The sequence below is a fragment of the Delphinapterus leucas genome, chromosome 6 (assembly GCF_059928025.1).
Source record: "Delphinapterus leucas isolate spDelLeu-1000000601 "Yukka" chromosome 6, BTC_Dleu_Yukka2, whole genome shotgun sequence".
NCBI lineage: Eukaryota > Metazoa > Chordata > Mammalia > Artiodactyla > Monodontidae > Delphinapterus > Delphinapterus leucas.
Genome location: NC_143134.1, coordinates 105416852 through 105435943, shown reverse-complemented (window position 1 = coordinate 105435943; position 19092 = coordinate 105416852). Strand labels below are relative to the sequence as shown.

The window sequence follows — 19092 nt, the reverse complement described above, 5'->3', positions numbered from 1 at the left end:
CACCATGAAGGTGATGCTTGGACAAATACCATAAAGGAAACAGATTCTCTCCTGGATTCACACAAGGACCTGGGAAGATGCCGTACATCTGCCGGACTACTCCGGCCCAAGGTCTAGGGTGGCACTGGCTTTGGAGGGAGTGAGAGAAGCAGCCAGGGCCGAGGAGCCACGACAAGTGAGCAGGAAAGACTGTGTGAGACACCCAAGTCTGGAAGACCCCCTCCCATCCCACCTCAGCAAAGATTCCAAGGAGAAGAAAGGTGGCTGCCCAGAAGCGAAGGAGGTCCCCGCATTGTGCCCCAGTTTCCTCATCTGTCAAGTGGGGATGGTAATGAATCCAGCTCGGAGGATTACTGGCAGGATTAAGCGGGTTAATTCATGTAAAGCTCTTAAGGCAGGTGATGCAAGTATGGTGAGCACACAAAGCATTTTAGCCAGAATGTTCGTCACCATTCATCACGACTCATGCAGACGTTTGGCAAAGGGTGTGGAGAAGCCATCAAGCGCTCTGGGTCTCCGGAGCCAGACCCAGTTACACCCTGGGATGCGGCAGGGCTGGAGGTGAGAGAAGGTACACAGATGGCAGACAGGGGGCGCTCTCGACCTTGCAAGCAAAACGCAGGTTGATGGGAAGCCAGACAGGGGCTTGTCACAGAGGCATCCTGGGAGGTGGGGAAGCCCCGGACCCAGGGCAATTATGTGGGTGGAGGTCTGGGGATGGGGCAAGAGAGGCTCAGATAAGAGGGGTGCTTATCTGAGGCCACATGGAGGGTCAATGGCTGACAAAGGGAATGCTGGGATGTGGCACCTGGGATCCTGAGCTGGGCAGCTGACAGGTCAGCCCTGGGGAAAACCCACCTAATGGTCCAGGACTAGGCCAGGGCTGGTAAGTCAGAGAGTGAACCTGCCCAGGGGTTTAGGGGAGCCCTGGTGCCTCCTCAAGGCCCCAGCATCTGTGGCTGACAGATGAATCTATGGAATGTAGCAGGGCTGAGTCAGGCCCACGTGCTTTGGTGCCAGTGAGCCCTGGGTTTGAATTTTGGATTTTCCACTCATAGCCCTAGACTGTAGATGAATACACCTCGGCCTGAGCCTCAGTTTCTTCACCTTTAGAATGGGCGCATGGTGCAGAGAGGTAGCCGAGGCTTGGGTCTTGCCTGTGCCAATTACTAGCAGTGTGTCCTTGGACAAGAGGTTTAACCTCTCCGAGTCTCAGTTTCCTCATCCAAAGACAGATTTTACCCCATAGCACTAATTGAGATGATACATACAAAGGGCTTAGCACAGTCCCTGATACATATGTGCCTTGTTCTCCGTAAATAGTGGCTATGGGTCATGGGTGGTGATTATTGCTCTCCTGATCTTTTAGGATGTATGGAAGATAACAGATATCAAAGCTGCTGGCTCTGGGCCTGGCACAGAACAGGGATTCAGGTACCACTCTGAGCCAAGAGAAGCTGCAGTTTCAAGGAGAAGGGTGGCAGTGAGGAGTGGAAGGTGGGGCTGGCCCCTGGTCTTGCCTGAGCAGGGTAGAGGGCGGGTGCTGGACAGGGCTCACCCCCACTCATTCTGCTCTCCCTGGGAGTAGGAGGGCTGACCTCAGAGCTTATGGGAACATGGTGCTTCTGGGGGAAAACTTAGGACTTGGATGGGAGGACAGTGGGGGCAGAGGGAGAAGGCAGTTCCAGAACATCCTCTCCCCCCAGACTCTGCACCAGAAGGACGCTTACCTTCAGCCCGTCGGGCCCTGCAGGGCCACTGTCACCCTCGAGGCCTGGCTCTCCCTGGAAAGGGTAGTGGGGAAAGATGAGGAGACATTACTGGGGAGGGGGTCCCAGTGTGTTTTACGTCCTCCTCCTCCTTGGGACAAGACCCCAACCCCTGATCTCCAGGTAGGAGGGGCCTGGAAGGCCTGGCACGGCCAGTAAACAGTGGAGCAGACCCCCAAGCCACAGCCTGTTCTGTGTGCAGGGTGGGGTGAGGTAGGGGCTGCACGAGTTAGAAGGTGCTGGTCCTCTGTCTAGGTGGGCTGGTTGGAATGGGCAGGTAGAGCAGCCTACTGGTTGAAAAGGTTTTGACGTCAGACAGATCTCGATGCCTCCACTGGGCTTCCCATTCACTGGTAGTCTGGCCACAAGCAAACTCCTTAGCCCCCATGGGTGTCTGTTTTCTCATCTGAAAATGGGGCTGATACACTTCCTTTAAGGCTTCCTATGAGACACAGTGTAAGCATCCCACAAATAGTAGCCATTAGATATATTCTTCTTGGAATTTGGAGTGAGCCCTCATGAAGCGCCTTGGTGGAATCTCAGTTCTCAGACGAGGAAAGTGAGGCCATCCCTCAGACTTTCTTGCCAGCAAGTGTGGGAATGATACCAAGACCCTGAATCCCATCTGACCTTAAGCCAGGTTCCCTGCTTGCCTTTCTAGCTCCAAAGATGCCCTTGGATGCCTCAGTTATCTAAATGGCTGTCAAGTTAAGTTTGTGTCTCTCTCTGCTTTTTCATAGCTGTTCAGCATCTGAGCTGGAAGGGGCCTCAGAAGTCACCAGATGCAGGAATGGCAAAGATGGGAGGACAGGTGTGTAGATTCCACCCCTCTTGTGCCCATGGCAGACATCACTAATCTATCTACTAGAATGTGGCTCCATGAGGACAGGGCCTTCTGTTACTCACTGCTGTGAAGTGCCTGGCACACAGTGGGCATCAAGTGAGTGCACGTCATTCTCTTTCCTAGTGAGCCCAGAAGGAGCCTCAGGATCCTTCTTAACACGGCACTCCAAGAAACTGTACTGCTCAATCTTCCTTGACAGACAAGATTGCCGTCTGAAGACTTCAAGCTCCATGCTCATCCTCTCTTGCCCTGTGGCCCTCTCCTCTCATTCTACGTCTTAACTCAACTTGAGGAGCCTCTTAACTTTGGGCAGGGAGTAACATGAGGCATTGGAAAAAGGGAAAAATGAGAAGTTGGACTGGGGGCCTGGTGTCTCCATGAGCCAAGCCCCCCCCACACTAACTCCCCCTCACTCCTGGGCTGCACCTTCCCCATCTGAAAGATGCTAGAGGATGCCTGCTCTGTATCTCTCACAGCACCCTGGGGTCTCCATTCAGACAGGGATCTTATAAATCAGGCACAGAGCATAGACAGGTGGACACAGAGGCATCCCAAACCTTCTCAGAGGAAGCCAAACTCCGTGGGTTTCTTCTGGTAAAGGGGAAGATAACCTTTCAGATAACCTTCCATGGAACAGTTTTAGGGATGGTAACAGGTGTTTTTCAATAAAAGCACTTGGAGGTCAAATAAGTTTGGAGACTATGGATTAACCCTCCCCAAACCCCAATTTCTTGGTTGCAGGCCTTCTCAGAGCCTTGAAAACGCTACTGCTAATGTGTAAGGGGGAACACCGAGCACGCAGAATCTCAAACATTTTGACCACAGAATGCTTTTCTCTGAGGAGCACCTCTGCATTGTGGAAATGCTGGCCCGCCAAGGGAGACTGGATAAGGCTGCAGAGATTCACAGTCTGTTTCTGCAGTTGAGGAAACTGAGGCTCAGGGAAGCTGAGTAAAGCCCTTCCCCCCTCCAGACAGCCAGGGAGGGGTGGGACTTTCCAGGGAGAATGAATTTGCTTCGACTTACCCGCTGCCCAATGAGGCCCGGCTCCCCAGGGGTGCCCAGAGGCCCAAGGTCACCCTAGGAGAAGCCAAACACAAGTCCATGGGTGGGGGGATAGGACCAACCCCAGCCCTCACCTTCTTGTTCTCACTGGTTCTGACGTGGGAGGAGTGGGGAGTGGAGCTGAGGAAGCTCTTTCTCCCCAGGACCAGAGAGAAATTGTAAAATGCCAACCAGAGCCCCTGTTCCCAATAAGCCCTGGACAGGTCAGGATCACGACCGCCAGCATCAACACCAGCATCACAGCTCAGCTCACACTTACATAGTGCTGTTCTAAGTGCCTTTTTATTTTACACATTTAATTGTCACAACAACCCTGCCAGGAGAGGTATCTTCTTTTACAAAGGAAGAGACAGAGGGGCCGCAGCTTAAGTAACCAGCCCGAGCTCATGAGGCTAGTAAGTGACAGATTCAGGATCCAAACCTGGGTAGTTTGGCTCCAGGGAATATCGGATGCAGAGATGGCAACTCTGAGGCTGACCACCTTCTTTTCTCTCCCTCCCTGAGAACCTTGGAGAGAAACCCAAAGAAGGAAGAGGCCCTAAATGAACCAGAATAAATGTCACCCAGCTCCTCCAAAAGACCCCAGAAGGGTCTTTCTCATGTGGGGATTTCCAAGCTACACTCTCTCCCTGCTGGTGTCTGAGGGCACAGAGAGGAGGCAGAGCTCCAAGCCCCCAGCCCTGCCGCGGCCAGAACCATCCCATTACTACCTGTTTTATATATGGGTTGGTTTCCTGCATTATTCAAGCAAAGGATTCTGGAACTACGTCAAGACTGACAGTCCCAGGCCTCCGGGGCCTGCATAGGGAGCAGGTCCTCTTCCAACAGCAGCGCGGGGAGGGGTCTCTCCCCAGAGCCCAGGGATCCATGGGCTCCTGTTTCCCTGCAGGTAATGAGGGGCACCAGTGCTGAAATGCAGATGGTATCGCAGGAGGCCAGGAGGTATGGCCGTCCCAGCGTGGGGCAGGTGCCAGAGAAAACACTGCCAGACAGGGGGCAGGGATGGGGGCTCCAGGCTGGCTGGGCCATCCGCTGTGGCCATGGCCAGGCCCTGCTCCCCAGCCGGGAGCACAGAGAACCCATTATCCCGGGCACAAGAAAGGCCTGTTTCTCTTCCATGGAGACGATGGGGCCGCCAGCTGGGAGCTGGTTTCAACAAGCCATTTTTCTCTTCTTTCATCCCACCTTACCTTCATTCCAGCTTCCCCAGGAAGGCCTGGTTCTCCCACTGCACCTGGTGGCCCCTGCAAGAAAATGCCATTGGTCCTTCCTAGAGCAAGGGCTGGGGCCTGGTTGTAAGGGAGGAGATAACTGAGGCAGGCCCAGAGACGGCAAGGGACATGCCCGAGGTCACTCAGCGTGAGAGACACAGAGCTGGGAGCAGGCTGCAGCCTTCTGGGAGCTTAGAGTTGGGACTAGGCAGATGGGGGTGACTGGGCTCAGGCTGCTGAGCATCGGGGCTGCCCAGAGACTGCTGGAGCCCCTCCCTCCCCACGAGTGTGGTTTACCCAGGAGGAGCCCATTGGCAAGCATGCAGAGGAAAATTTCATGATTCACGTAACAACAGAGGAGGAAGCCAACGGATGCTGCATTCAGGGCCGAGGGATTCCTGCCCTTCTCTCTGCAGCTGGGCCAGGATGACAAGGGCGAGAGGGATCCTGAGTTACCACCATTGGCATGGCTGCAGCCCCTGCATAAACCCTGGGGCTGTTTTCTCCTCTGGGTGAGGCATGGGTGTCTGAGGCCCCTTCCAAGCTCCTCGCTGCATGACCTTAAGGGGACTGCTTCTGCAGTCAAACCTCTGTGTCGGCGTGAAATCCCAGCAGGGTCGGGGCAGGGGGCATTGCTGCTCTCCATGGTGCCGAAAAAGAGGCACCGCCAACCCCCATGCCGGTCCTGGCACAGCTGCATCCCACCCGCTGCCCCTGGGATTGGGAGCCCAGCCCCTCACCCTACGGCGTCATGGTGGATCTACCCTCTCTGCCAGGGCCTCTCGCCATCAGTCTCTGCAGTACACAGGATAGGCGCCCTGGAGGAGGACGGCCCGGAGGGGCTGATTACCTCCCCAGCAGCACCACGGGACGAACAAGGGTCCTCCGCACTCACCTTGGGTCCCATCTCTCCTGGAGGGCCAATTGGCCCCTGGGGTCCCTGAGGGCCCTGGAAGATAGACAGACACACAGACAGTTGGGAGAAGCCAGCCTGGGCCCTCTTTGGGGTCTAAGGCTCAATAATGCAGTCTGGAGGGGCGGGTGAGGGAGAGAACCCGTAGAATCTGGGACTCTGCAGCCCATGCCCTCACCCACCCCTCGCTGAGGGTCCTGGTGCCTGCAGCTCTCCCCGCAGCCCCTGTCTAGTGCACTCGCACCAACCCCTCCACCTCTTCTCCTAGTCACCTACCTAAGACCCAGGGCAGCCTCCCCTGCTCAGAAGCCTTTGGGCTCCCAAGCTTTGCTCACTCTGTCCCCTCTGCCTGGAATGACCTTTCACCCACTCACTCTTGGTCAGTCCATTGTTCAAAAGGGCGTCTACCTGAGCTTCCAGACGTGGGGCTACAGCGCGGCCTCCAGTCCTCCCCCTGCCCCACCCAGATTCTTCCTCCTGGGCCCCGAGACTGTGCTCTCCTCTCCACCACTAGAAGCACCCTCCACAGCCTCCTCACAGGGCTCCCCAACACACGGGATGTCCTCCCAAACCCACCCTTCCCGTGAGATCTTCTGCAGGGCTCCTCTGTTTCAAACCTCTCAATAGCTCACTATTGCCGTTGGGACAAACAGCAAACTCCGTCCGCAGCTTCGGGTGACTGGCCCCTGCGACCTCTTCCTGCCTTCCCTGAGGTCCAGCTCTCTCCACTCTGGGCACGCTGGAATCCGCAGTGCCCACTCAGCGTGTTAGTTTATTCTCGTGTTTCCCTCCCTCCTTCGGAGACCTGAAGGACTCCGCTCCCTCCGCTTCTCGCTGTGCTGAGCGCTCTACACACATCTTATTTCATCCTCACAACAGGGTGCAAAGGTAGGAACAATTATTCCCATCTTACTGGCATGAACACTGAGGCTGGAAGGCAAGGGAGCTTAGACTCAACGCAGAGCTCCTGACCTCCCCGGCCAGTGCTCTCTCCCTGACCCGCCCCCGGGGCGGTAGAGCCCCGGCACTGTCCCTCTCCAGCCCCTCTCCTTGTCTGACTGCAGGACCCACACCCCCGGGTGGGTGACCCAGCTGAGACCAGCCTGCCAGGGGCAAAGATGCAAAGAGAGAGGGCAAGGGCACTTACCGGTTCTCCTGGGAGGCCCTTGGTACCTGGGGGGCCGGAGGGACCCGGGATGCCCTGCAGGGACAAAGAAAGGTGACCTTAGTCCCTCCATGGCCTTCTCTACCCTGCTTGTCCCCTGGGTCTCCGTCAAGCTGTCGTAGCAAATGAGGGTCCGACCCCACCCTCTGCCCTGTGACAGATGGGAGACTGAGTTCCAGAGGGGAGGAGACATACTGGAGAGTCCTCAGGGCAGGAGTGGGCAGCTAGAACCTTCGGGATTTCCACAGCAGGATGGGAACTTGGCTAAAGTGGCTATTTTCTCCCCGCGAAGTCCCACGGAGAGAATTTCATGAACCGGTGCTACTTACAGGAAAGCCTCGTGTGCCCAGGTGCCCTCGCTCGCCAGCCACGCCCTGGAAGCACATTTGGGGTTTGTTAGAAGCATGTATGACAAAGCAGGGAGTGGGGAGAGGGGCTGGCAGCCTTGGCCTGACATACCTGCTGCCCAGGCTGGCCTGGTCTGCCCTGTAGTCCTGCGGGGCCCTGCAGGAAGCAAAGCATGAGGTTGGGAGAGGGTGCTGGGGAGGACCCTTCACGGAGAAGGGACACCCGCTCCCACAGGAGATATAAGGAACCCATGGGGTCATGGCATCCACCCCCTCCCCAGTGTGCAGACGGGAAAACTCAGGGGAGTGGCTCGCCATAGTCACCAGGTGCTCTGGGCCGAGAACCAAGGACCCCCGGGTCCTGAAGGGGTCAGAAGCAGTCTCGGCTCTCAGGGGCCCGGGAGGGGCTTGGGGGTCAGAGGCCATGCGTGATTCCTCCTCACTCTGTCTCATTCATGTGCTTTTTCTCTCTCAGTCTGATCGCTCATTCTCCCTTCCCTGTCCTCATGCTGGGGGCTTGCCAGCATCAGGAAGAGTGGCCGGATGAGCTCTCAGGAACGTGCCCTGCAGCCTCTCTGGGATGCCCTGCTGTCCCAAAGGGGTCTGTCACTGAGGAGGCTGTGAGCCGGGGTTCCTGGGTTCCTGACCCAGCACGGGAGGTGAGAGGAAGGGAAGGCCACGGGGGTCGGTACCTTCAGACCCTTGGACCCCTGCTCCCCAGCTGGTCCATCTGGTCCTCGGGGTCCCTGGAATAGGAAAAAAGGACTAGCACAGTGGACAGTAGGGGTCTCCCTCGGGCTGGGAACCAGGAGGGCGGGGCTGCCCAGAGCCCTGCACAAGCGGGGGGCTCCCTCCACCTCGCACTTCCTGTGCACCCCCACCCTCAGGTGGGTCACCCAGTGCAGTGTGCCTGCTGAGATGGCTCTGCGCAGGGCGTAGCATGGGTGGACTTGGCTAGGGGCCCTACCATCCTGGAGTGGGGCTGGTGGTGCATTTAAACCCTGTTTAAAGAAACCTTGGGGCTCAGCCAGCCAACCCATTCCACGGACGCAGAAACTGAGGGCAGAACCAAGAGACACGTGGCCAGGTCCCCACAGCCAGGTCTTCAGACTGCTGTCGCCTGCTCTTCCCAGAGCACACGTGGGGCAGAAGCAGTTTGTGGACCACAGCCCTTAGGGGAAACTGGCAGAGGACAGTCGACCTGGGGAGGGTCTACACGTGGCCAGATATGTGGAACAGCCCCCTCTCCAGCCAGATGTGCAGCTAATCTGGCCCAGCTCACATGAGGAGGGGGCAAGGACAGGGCAGCTGTTCCCTGGAGTTCTGGGTTCAGGTCTGACCTCTGAGACAGGATTCTTGGTCTTTTGAGAACTCAGAGGCCCCTGGGGCAGGCAGAATCCCCTCTTCCCCGCACTGCACAGATGGTAACACTGAGGCCCTGCAAGGGAAGTGATTTGTCCAAGGTCCCTTAGCACATTAGCAGCTGGTATTCCCTCCAGGGTTCTACCCACTGCCCCCTATGTCCCCTCCATGGACCTCCCAGAGAGACACAGATGGGATGGGGTCCCCTGGGGTCCACCATGGAGAACAGTGTGGTGTTTGTTCTGCAGGGGGCCAGAGAGGCCGTGTTGGGGAGACAAAGAGGATCCTGCGAAGGAGGCTGACCCGCCCCAGCCTGGGAGCGAGGGGACCAGGCACACAAGGGGGCCAGGGAAGCGTCTGGGCATAGGGGATATGAGGGATGAGAAAAAGCAACATGGAGAAATCATTTAAATATTGAACAAGGAAATTTTCAATTAATAGTTGAACCAGAAAAAGTGACCGTTCTTCTTATCAGCTTCAGCTCGACGCTGCGGCCTTAAATAGCACCACATTGATGAACTCACCCTGGGCCAGGAGACCGTGGGCTGGGAGTCTTTGTGCCCAGTGTCTCAGGCCCTGGCCCAGAATCTATTAGGGGTCCAGCACTAGGCACAGTGCTGCTCAGGAAACGCTGTGTCTCAGGGACAAGTGGCTGCTCCTTGCTGAGCCTCAGTTATCCCATCTCTGAAATGGGGATGAGAAATCTCCCTGTCAAGGCAGGAGGAGATAATGCACACGGGCAGCTCAGCACCTGGCATGTAGTAAGTGCTACATGTGTAGAATATCTGGTTCCTCCAGAGGGGGCTGCAGGCTCCCCAGGGGCAGGGGCGCAGAGCAACGGCCTAGCAAACCTGGATTCATTCCCTTCCTCATAATAGGCAGCTTATATGAGGCTCAGAATTTTCACGGGTTCAAGATGAGGTTTGATTAGAGGGTGTGGGTGCAAGTCCTGGTTTTGCTACCGACTTGCTGTGTGACCCCAGGAAAGCCCCTTCCTCTCCCTGGGCCTCAGTCTCAGATGGACACTGTCAGACCACGTGTTAGACTTACCGCCCCTGACTCATGGACAGGGGCCTGGTGGAGACGGACACAGGTTAGGATGTAGGGCATCCCAGGTCACGAGAGCCAGGACAGAAGCTGAGCTGATGGTGGGCATCCGGGCCCTCCTGAGAGATGGCTTCTGGCCCCTGACCTCTGTCTCTACCCGAGGCATTAATCTTCCTGGAAAGGGACAGCTCTGAGAGTGGAGCGGAGGCCCAGAGGTGTCAAGGGCTTGGCCTGAATCACACGGCACCCTGTTTCTCCTGGGAATCAAAGCCTCGCTGGGAGGAAGGTTATGAGATCTATAATAATAGTAATAACATCGACAACAGCAGCAGTAGCAGTAATAGTGAAAGCTATTTTCCTCATTTAACAAATAAGGAAATAGCCTATGGTTGCCCTGCTAGTATGTGGAGAAGCCAGAATTTGAATGCAAGTCAGCCAGAGGCCCATTTTTTCCCACCACTACCTGTCACTATTTTTCAGTGTGGGAGTGAGCTCCGTGTCACAGGGGGTATGCAGGTCAGGGCCAGGACACGGTGTTAGAGGAGACAATATCTAAAATCCCTCTTACCTGGGAGACTCTGCTATCCCCCGGACCACCAGAGAGCTCAGGTAGAAGCAGGGGCTGGCTGGGGGGGAACAGGATTAACCTTTCCTCCCTGGAAGGAGGAGGAGGCGGCAAAGGGGCCCCAGCCACTCTCCCTCCCCAGCTCCGCTGTGCAGGGAGAGGCACGAAGGCAGTGCACAGCCTAACCCTTGCTCTGGGCCACTCTGCAGCTCGTCCTCTGTCCTGTGGGTGCCTCAGTCCTGCCCCCTCCTTCCCCAAATGAACACGGGCCAGCCCACCCTGCTGGAGGCAGGTCTGGGTTTCTGTCAGAGCCACAGATCTGTTCTCTTGTAGCCACTCCCCGGGAAGATGTTTTGCAGTCACAGCCGGGGCTGCCTCCCAGCCAGGTTGGGCATCTGGCTTGGCTGGGAGGAGCCCCAGGGGACAGCAAATCTGGCCAATCGCAGCTCTTGTGAAAAAGGGATGGAAAGGGAGTGAACGTGTGCCCAGCCCTTGCTACATACCGCTGCCCTTCCAGGTGCTTACCACTCGAGGTGCTGGCAAAGGGATTCTATCCCCACAGCCATTCAAAGAGGTCGGTTCTGTTGCCGACCCATCTTATAGAGGAAACACTGGGGCCTCAGAGAGGGCGAATTGACTGCCCGAGGTCAGGGGAGGAGCTGGGATTCAAGGCCAGGTCTGCCGAGCTCTTAAGTCCCACTCACAGGAGCAGAGTTCAGTGTCAGGCACCTGGATCACAGAATCCTCACGACTCCCTCAAAGTGGGTTTTGGAGGGAGATAGCGGAGTCTCCCGGGTAAGAGGGCTTTTAGACATTGTCTTCTCCAACACCCTGCCCCGGGCTCTAATCTGCACACCCCCTGTGACAGGGAGCTCACTCCCACACTGATAAACAATGACAGGTAGTGGTGGAAAAAACTGGGCATTCAGCTGACTTGGGTTCAAAGTCTGGTTCCTTCCAACTTGCTCCTAAGGTCATCCACCAAGCCTTATAGAGGCTAAGAAACTGGCCAGAGGTCCCAGAGCTGGTAACTGGGAAGGCTGAGACTTGCTGCTATGCCTGTGTGACCCCATAGCCCCAGCTCTTCGTGGCCCATGGACCCAGACCCTGGTCAACAGCTCTACGAAGAGCTGAGGGTCTGGGGCCCCATCCTGGTCCTGGCCTCGACCCCTTAGTGCTCGTTCTTCCCAGGGCAGGGGGCTGGGGCAGTGGGGTGGGCAGCAGGGCCCGTCCTGCACATGGGCAGAAAAGCAGGCAGGGCCTTGCAGACCTCCAAGCTCATTTCCCACAGCACACTCGGGGAAACTGAGGCCTGGAGATCAACAAGGCCTTGCTATGGTCCCAGAGCAAGCCAGGAGCTGCACAGGGGGCCTGCCCAGAACTGAGGTCTTTCACAGGCTCAGCGGGTGCCTCTCTAGTCCCCCCACCGCCGCCCCGCTCAGTGACCCCATCTGTGAAGTGGCCAAAGATGGCCTGTCAGGCAGGGGACGCAGGGGGTGGGTCCCACAGGTTTTGCATTCCTGCCAAACCCAGCAGGGGGCGGGGCTCATGTTCCTGAAGCTCCCCTTCCAGCCCCGGAGACTTTGATGTGGTTGGGAGCCTGGGTTTCCTCAAGCAGGAGATACATTCTTCAAGCCACCACCGGGAAGGGTGGTCCGACGGTTGTGAGGGGCTCAGTGAGTTGACGGAGGCCTGAGCCTCTGCATCTGGCAGGCTGTGCGGGGCAGGGCCTGGGCCAGCACAGCTCCGCCTCCAGCCAACCTGGCTTCCCGGGCAGGAGGGAATGTGCAGAGGGTCAGGGTGCAACCCGGCTGCCAAAGGGTCTCGGCTACTCGCAGAGACCAGGGCGTGGCACTGGGAGGGGTCCTGCCAGGCCAGGGGAATGCCTTTAAGGCTCGCCTCTCCGAGGCAGACTGCTCAGAGCACCTCGTTCAGGGGAAATTTTTAAACTACTTGAAATTCAGCCAAGAAGAGAATAATCATCTCGGATCCCCTGGTATGAGCTTGAATATCAGGCCGGCTGCCTGGGCCACTGTGCCATCTTGTTTCCTTCTCACAAGGCTGCCTGGCCTGGCACCTGGACACCCACTGGGGGCAGGAAACCACTCCATCTGCCCTCCCCGCCTTCAGTATGCGAAAGAGTCAGATCCCCTGGGTTCAAATCACAGTGCTGCCACTTTCTACCTGTGCAGCCTGAGGCAGGTGACTTAACCTCTCTGTGCCTTAACTTTCCTTATCTGTAAAATGGGAATTAAGAATAGCACCTACATTATAGGGCAGTGCTGAAGAGTAGCTGAGTCAATGTACGTGATAGTGCTTGGCACAGAGTAAGTACTAGTGATCACCTCTAGCTACCGTGCTCAGGGCCAGCCCTGCATAAAACCCTCTGCGGCTCCCCACTACCCTGGGAACATAGCCCATAGGCTTAGCTGTGGAGTTTGAGGCCCTGCTTGGCTTGACACCTGCTAATTCTTGGTCTTATCCCTCTCTCCTGCCCCTCTGTTGAACCAGTGGGCAATCCCTAAACATGCCGTTCCTTCTCACCTTAAGGCTTTCCCTCTGCCTGGAACCGGGCATCAGCTCAAGCATCACCCTCTCCTTGAAGCCTTCCCTGGTACCCTGGTCAGGCGAGGTGCCTCCTCCAGGCTCCCAAGCTGCCTGTGGTTCCACCATCGATGTGCTAATGACCCTGTACTGTCTGTTTGACCTACTTGATTGAGCCATGAAGCCAGGCAAGGGTCCTGCCTGTCCTGTTCTTGTGATATCTACAGAGCCTCCAACAGTGGCCGGCCCATAGCAGGTGCTAAATAAATTGTAGGTGAATGAATGCATGAGCAAACACATGAATGGTCAAAGCATTGGCACTACAGAGCCCCTCTGTTCCTGCTGGATGGCAAGGCGTGGTGCTCAGAAATGGGCTGGGAAAGATGGGTCGGGGTCCCACACGGAGAGCCAGGCCTGCGAGGAGGCTGGTGCTGTGAAAGTCACAGATCTCAGGGCTGGGCGGAGGGCAAGGACCAAGAGGGGTCTCTCCAGCGGGTGTCCGCCCCCGGGGGCTGGGCCACACTTACCCGGCGTCCCTTTGCTCCCCTCATGCCCAGCGGGCCTCGAGATCCTGGAGGACCCTGTGGGGAGGAGAAAGAGTCTGGAGAAGGCCCTTTTTAGGGAGCAAGTACAACACCGAAGGCTAGGCCTGCAGCCTCAAACAGGCGCTGTTCAGGAGCGGCCACTCCCGAGCCCAGCAGCTCCAGATGGAAGGACTGGGCCTAGTGGGAAGATCTGTCCCCCAGGAGAAGCAGTGGACGTGCTGCCACCTTGAGCAGGAGTCAGCGCCTGGGGATCCGGCAGCAGGGAGAAGGCATCCTGGATGGATAAGCTGCTTCCTTCTTTATCTCAAAATCAACAACCGGCAGCTATGAGGACATTCCTGACCAAAATCTCCAACTCCCACTTCCCCTTTTCTCTCTCCATCAGCAAGAAGAATATGGGGTCCCAAGTTCTGTCCCCCCACCCTGACCTTGAATATTACCTGCAAGCATCCAGAAGGGTCTGCCCAGGGCAGGAAGAGCCAGGGAGGGTAAGAGAGGGCAGAACGAGACCAGGGCCCAGAAGTGGGGGGGGGGGGGGGGGAGCAGGAAGCACGTGTGGAGGGGGGAGGGGGAGGGGGAGAGGTTGGGTGGAGAAGTCGGTCGGGGAGGCAAAGAGAAGGGAGCAGGGCCCAGGGAAGACGCCCCTGCCAGGGTTATCTCAGTTTGGTGAAGGAATGACAAAAAGAGACAGGGAGGGAGGGAAAGAAAAAACAGGGCTGGTTTTGTTCTTTGAATTCCCAGCACCTGGCCCAGGGCGGGCCGATGACAGGAATTAAGGGAAGGACTGAAGAGGACAGAGGATACGAAGGGAGAGAAAGAAGGTGAAGAGAGGTGAAGGTGAAGAAGGTGAAGAGAGATGAAGAAGGTGAAGAAACCGCCTCGCTGCCTGGTTTCTCTCCCCAGGTTCCAGCCCCCAGCTACACACGTCAAGCTGCGTCTTAGCCGCATGGCTGGCCAAGGACCCCTCCAACAGCTGCAGGAGCCTCCCAGCTCCGCGGGATTCTCAGACTGGGCGTGCTCCTTTTACAAGAAAAGACGGCCTCATCCCCCCCTCCGAATACCAGGGAGAGGCCCAGCTCAGTTTGGGGCCTCAGGAAAAACTCCTCTTTCTGCTCCCATTTCTCTCTTCCCAGGGCCTCAGGGGGCGCAGACCTTTCAACTGCTAAAGGGCTGATGTGAGGCGCTGGGTCCCAACCTGATCCCTTGTCAGTAGAGCAAGCAGGGTGTGGACCCGGGCTTGGCCCCCTAAAAAGACAGATCTGACTCCCGGGTGAGGGAGAACATGACGACTGGGTGAGAATGGACCATTTTATAGAGGGATCTCAGACTGCAGAAGGCATGCAATGCGTCACTGGGAAATGTCAGGAGCCAAGTCTCAACTCAGAGGCAGTAGTGTAGAGAGCACACTGTTCCACCAGAGAACTAGGTTCAAACCCTGACTCTGCCACCTACTAATTCTGTGACCTTTGGCAAGTGACTTAAACTCTTCAGGCCTCAGTTTCATCATCTATAAAATGGGTATAAGAAGAGTCCCTGACTTCTAGAGTTGCTAGGAAGATGAAATGACCTGGAAGGTCCTCAGTAAAGGGTTGCTGTCAGCTCTCTCAAAGGGAGGGGAGGTCAGAAACTGGTGGTCCCAGGACCTGACTGTTCCCCTCCAAATAATGGAGATAATAACCTTGGCTGACCTCAGTGGACTGTAGGAGAACATGGATGTTAAAATGATTGGAAAAGTGGAAAATGCCAATCAGACGTGAACGGTATCATCAGAAATGTCACTTTCATAGTAACAGTCTTACTAATAATAGTGGTAATTGTCATATCTAACAAATAGTAATAGTAATTATTATTGTTACCATTCATTAAGCACTTAGTATATGCAGGTAGTTTGCTAAGCATTACATCATGCACGGTATCATTCACTTCTCACAACAATCTCATAATGAAGGTGGTATTATGCTGACTCAGATGGGGAAACTGAGGCTCAGAGATGCCATAAATGTTGCCAACAATCACACAGCTAGTAAAGGGGGAGCCAGAATTTGACTCACATGTGTCTGATTCTGAAGCTTTCTGGACCTCCATGCTATCCTGCTTCCCCAGTGGCACTGGGGGCAGCTGGCTGTCCGAAAGGAGCCCCAAGAGATCCAAGGGCCCAGCCCCACACTGCAACAGAGGAGGGTCAATGGCAACCTTGGGATCTGAAAACGGCAGCTCACTGTTTGATTTCACTAAGTCGGAGCCAAACCATTGAACAGATGGAAGCACTGAGGAAATGGAATGGGGAGGAGGTTGGACACGGGAGGAAGAAAGCCTAGAGGGAGGCTCAGGGAGCCTGAGGTCCGGGGGCACAGCTAGAATTGGATGATAGACCCCTAGCATCCTTGTTCTCTGGCTTCGGCCCTACCCTGGGCACCTAGCACTGTCTGGCACATAGTAGGTGCTCAGTAAAAGTCTGTTAATGAGTGAGAGGACTAGACAGTGAGAATCTTAAGAGCAGGATCTCTTTTGTATCATTTTTGCAACTCCAGGACTGAGCATGGGCACAGCACGCGGCAGGTGCACAGAAAAGTGTGGGAACTGAGTTGGCCTTGCTTCCCTAAGTGGCTCAGAGAACTGGTGTGGACGCACTTCCCTTGGATTCAAACCATCGAAGGCTCCCGTTTCTTCCTTCCTCAGACCTCAGGGAGCCCCTCAGTCTAGCCTGTGAAGGCACCTGAACTCATCACCCTCCAGGCTTGCCCTGGGATCCTGCCTGTGCCGGTCCCCCTCCCACCATACCCTTTCCACCTGCCTGAAGCCCACCCCACCCCCATCCCCTCGCCCCAGAGTGGGCTCCCAGCCTTGAGCCTCAGCCTTGGCCGAAGTGAGTGCCCTGCCCCAATTCCCTCCGTCCTCCACCAGCAGAGGTGGAGGGACCAGAAGCTCCATGTGCTCAGGGTGAGAGCCACCCAGCCCCCAACCCTACCTCACCCTCGGGGGAGTAGGAGGGACCCCTGAATCTGGGTGCTCCTGGCCACACCCTCCCCCCAGCCCCCCGCCTCTCCCACCTCCCCGCTTTGGGATCCTCAGGAATATCCCTGGTGCCTCAGTCATCATGAGAAGCCCAGGAGCCCTGTATCCTTGGCCCTTCATTTCCCACTTTCTTCCCTGCTTTCTCCATAGCATCTGTCACTTATTTACTGGCTTCTCTCTCCGCCACACCAGAATACGAGCTCCTAAAGGGCAGGGACAGTGTTCTGCCTTGTTGACGGCAGCTCCTGGAGCGGCACATGGGACACAGTATTTCCTGAGTGGGTGAACAAAGCAACAGAGGTGCCAATGACCATGACACTCCCTTGCAATGACCATCCCTATGTAATGAACATTAGCTGCCTGGTTTCGTTTCACCCATGCAATCACACTATCATGACCATAGTTATTTCATCTATTTTTCATATGAGCAAAATTTAGGTGCAGAGTTCAATGATCTGCCCTGACAATACAGCCGGGGAGTTGGGGAGCTGGAATTCCCGGTCTGTCTGACTTTGAGACCTGGACTCCTCACCATGACTCGACAGTGGGTTTGAGCTCAGGGAACATGAGGGCTTTGCTTACCATAGGTCCAGGCTCCCCGGGTGTCCCAACGCCACCTGGAGTTCCAGGATGACCCTACCAAGAAAGAGATGAAAAAGAAGGAATCAGCTCTGGAAGGTGCCTCTTCCTTCTGCAGTTCTGCCTCGGCCGCGGCTCAGCCCCAGCCCAGGGCCTCCTGGAAGGTAAAGGAGCCGGTCGTCGTGAACGCCTTGGGTACGCGGACGCAGGCAGAGGAGAGCAGAGCTGTCACCGCGGCTGTGACAGGAGAGGGCAAGGGGATGCAGACTTGCTCCTTACCATCGACCCCTTGGGTCCGGGCGCGCCTGGGGGTCCCATCATGCCCCGGTCACCCTGTGATGGAGACAGCAATTCAGGGAGGTCACGGCAGTGGGGTGGCTCTATGGGGGGAGGGTGCAGAGGGCACTCCAGAGACTAGGTAGGTGCAGGGACTTGTCCAAGGTCTATAGCCACATCACCCAGGGTGGTGACAGGGGGAGGGGGGAGTCCTGAGATTTCAGTCAGCAGAAGCCAAGAACCCCAGCAAGTCCTAGGAGGCCTCAGCATCCACTGTGGTGTGCCACACACACGGTGGGCTTCCCTTGGGCAGGGCTGGTCCAGATCAAGGATGTGCTAAACACGTCATCCCCTTTGATCCTGGCCCACGTTCTGTGGTCCTCATTAGGCCTGGCATCCCCTGGGCTGGGCTCGTTAAGGCAGAGATGGCAATATAAGGCATTTCTTTTATTCTCCCCACCCCCTGCTCCAACCCAGATGAGATGCTGGAGAATCAGAGATGCAACTTGGTCTCTCTTGACCAATCCAGACAGATCGGGCAGAGATGGCAGGTGTAGCAGACAGAGCTATGGCCGGAAGGCAGCGGCTCTGGGTTTGGATCCTGGCTCTATTTGTGTGAAGTCCTCTTTCTTGTATTCGCACAGCCAGCAAACATTTCTTGAGCATCTACTATGTGCCTGGCATGATATGCTAGACCCTGAAGACACGATGGTGGGTAGAAACAGACAGACCTTGCTCACACGGAGCGAGACAGAGTGTTACGAGGAGACTGACACAAATCACCAAAACAGGTGCAAACTGGGGTAAGTGAAGGGAGGGAGTGGGTCTTGGTGCTAAGGTGTTTCACTAGGGGATCTGACCCCCCGAGTGCAGGGGTGTGGTGGGGAAGGCTTCCCTCAGAATGCTGAAGGATAACTGAGAGTCATCTAGGCAAAGATAGGGGGATGGGAAGGGTGTACCTGGCCAGGGGAATGGCATGGGTAATGGTTTGCAGGTGAGGAGGGGCATGGAACATTCGAGCAACAAAAGAAGGCCAGAGATGGCTTTGATATTGCACTGAAGTTATCAAAGATGTTACCATGGAGGCAACAGGGTGAAGGTTACACAGGGCCTTTCTGTGCTATTTTTTGCAACTTCCTGTGAATATAATTACTTCAAAAAGATGTTAAATTTTAAAAAATAAGAGGTAGAAGAGGAGAAAGAGAAGGAGGAAGAGGAGAAGGTGACCAGAAGGTCTGGGACACAGGGAATGATAAGAGGGAGGCACGGGATGAGCCTGGGAAGCTAGGTGGGGCCAGACTAGGACCTCAGTCTTTCCATCTATCCAATGGGAATAATATCAACTCCCGTAGGTCGCCTTCCTGGGGAATCAGATAAACCTTCCCCTCAAGGGCCCATGGGAAATGGGAAGCCACAAGCTATGGGCTGGGAGCCAACGTGGGGCAAAGTGTGGCCATGGAAACTGAATGTGGTTCAAATCCCAGCTCTGCCACTTCCTATCTGGGTCACCTTGAGCAAGTCACCTCCCCTATTGGAGCCTTGGTTATCTGGTCTGTAAAACAAAGCTGCTGGCATTAACAAGGCAAACTAAAGAACTGGGCTCCTTTTTTGAAAGATGACCCTGCCTCCTTCTGTTGCCAGCCCCACGCAGTGCCAGCGCGCAGCTGTGAGCGGCCCAGACCACGTAGATGGCTGTCACACAGACATCTAACTGTGTTTGAGGATGCTGGCAGGAGGACATGGCGGAAGCCCCAGGGGATGCTGGGACAGGGAACAATGGCTCTTTGAGGGTCTGGAAGGCCAGGGAAGCGAGGAGAGGCCAGGGAGGGAGGTCTGACACCCCCA

At 56.1% G+C, this 19092-nt stretch overlaps 1 protein-coding gene across 1 annotated transcript in view; it reads right to left on the bottom strand.

Annotated features, from left to right (window-relative positions):
• Positions 1 to 19092, bottom strand: part of COL27A1 (collagen type XXVII alpha 1 chain) — a 144875-nt gene that overhangs the window by 36200 nt on the left and 89583 nt on the right. Inside the window, exons 31-41 of the mRNA XM_089912648.1 lie at positions 17251 to 17304; positions 16975 to 17028; positions 13360 to 13413; positions 8007 to 8060; positions 7427 to 7471; positions 7297 to 7341; positions 6950 to 7003; positions 5785 to 5838; positions 4869 to 4922; positions 3640 to 3693; positions 1731 to 1784 (exon numbers count right to left, since the gene is read on the bottom strand). Coding sequence (XP_089768774.1) covers positions 1731 to 1784; positions 3640 to 3693; positions 4869 to 4922; positions 5785 to 5838; positions 6950 to 7003; positions 7297 to 7341; positions 7427 to 7471; positions 8007 to 8060; positions 13360 to 13413; positions 16975 to 17028; positions 17251 to 17304 — 576 coding nt within the window. The remainder of the gene's footprint in view (positions 1 to 1730; positions 1785 to 3639; positions 3694 to 4868; positions 4923 to 5784; positions 5839 to 6949; positions 7004 to 7296; positions 7342 to 7426; positions 7472 to 8006; positions 8061 to 13359; positions 13414 to 16974; positions 17029 to 17250; positions 17305 to 19092) is intronic.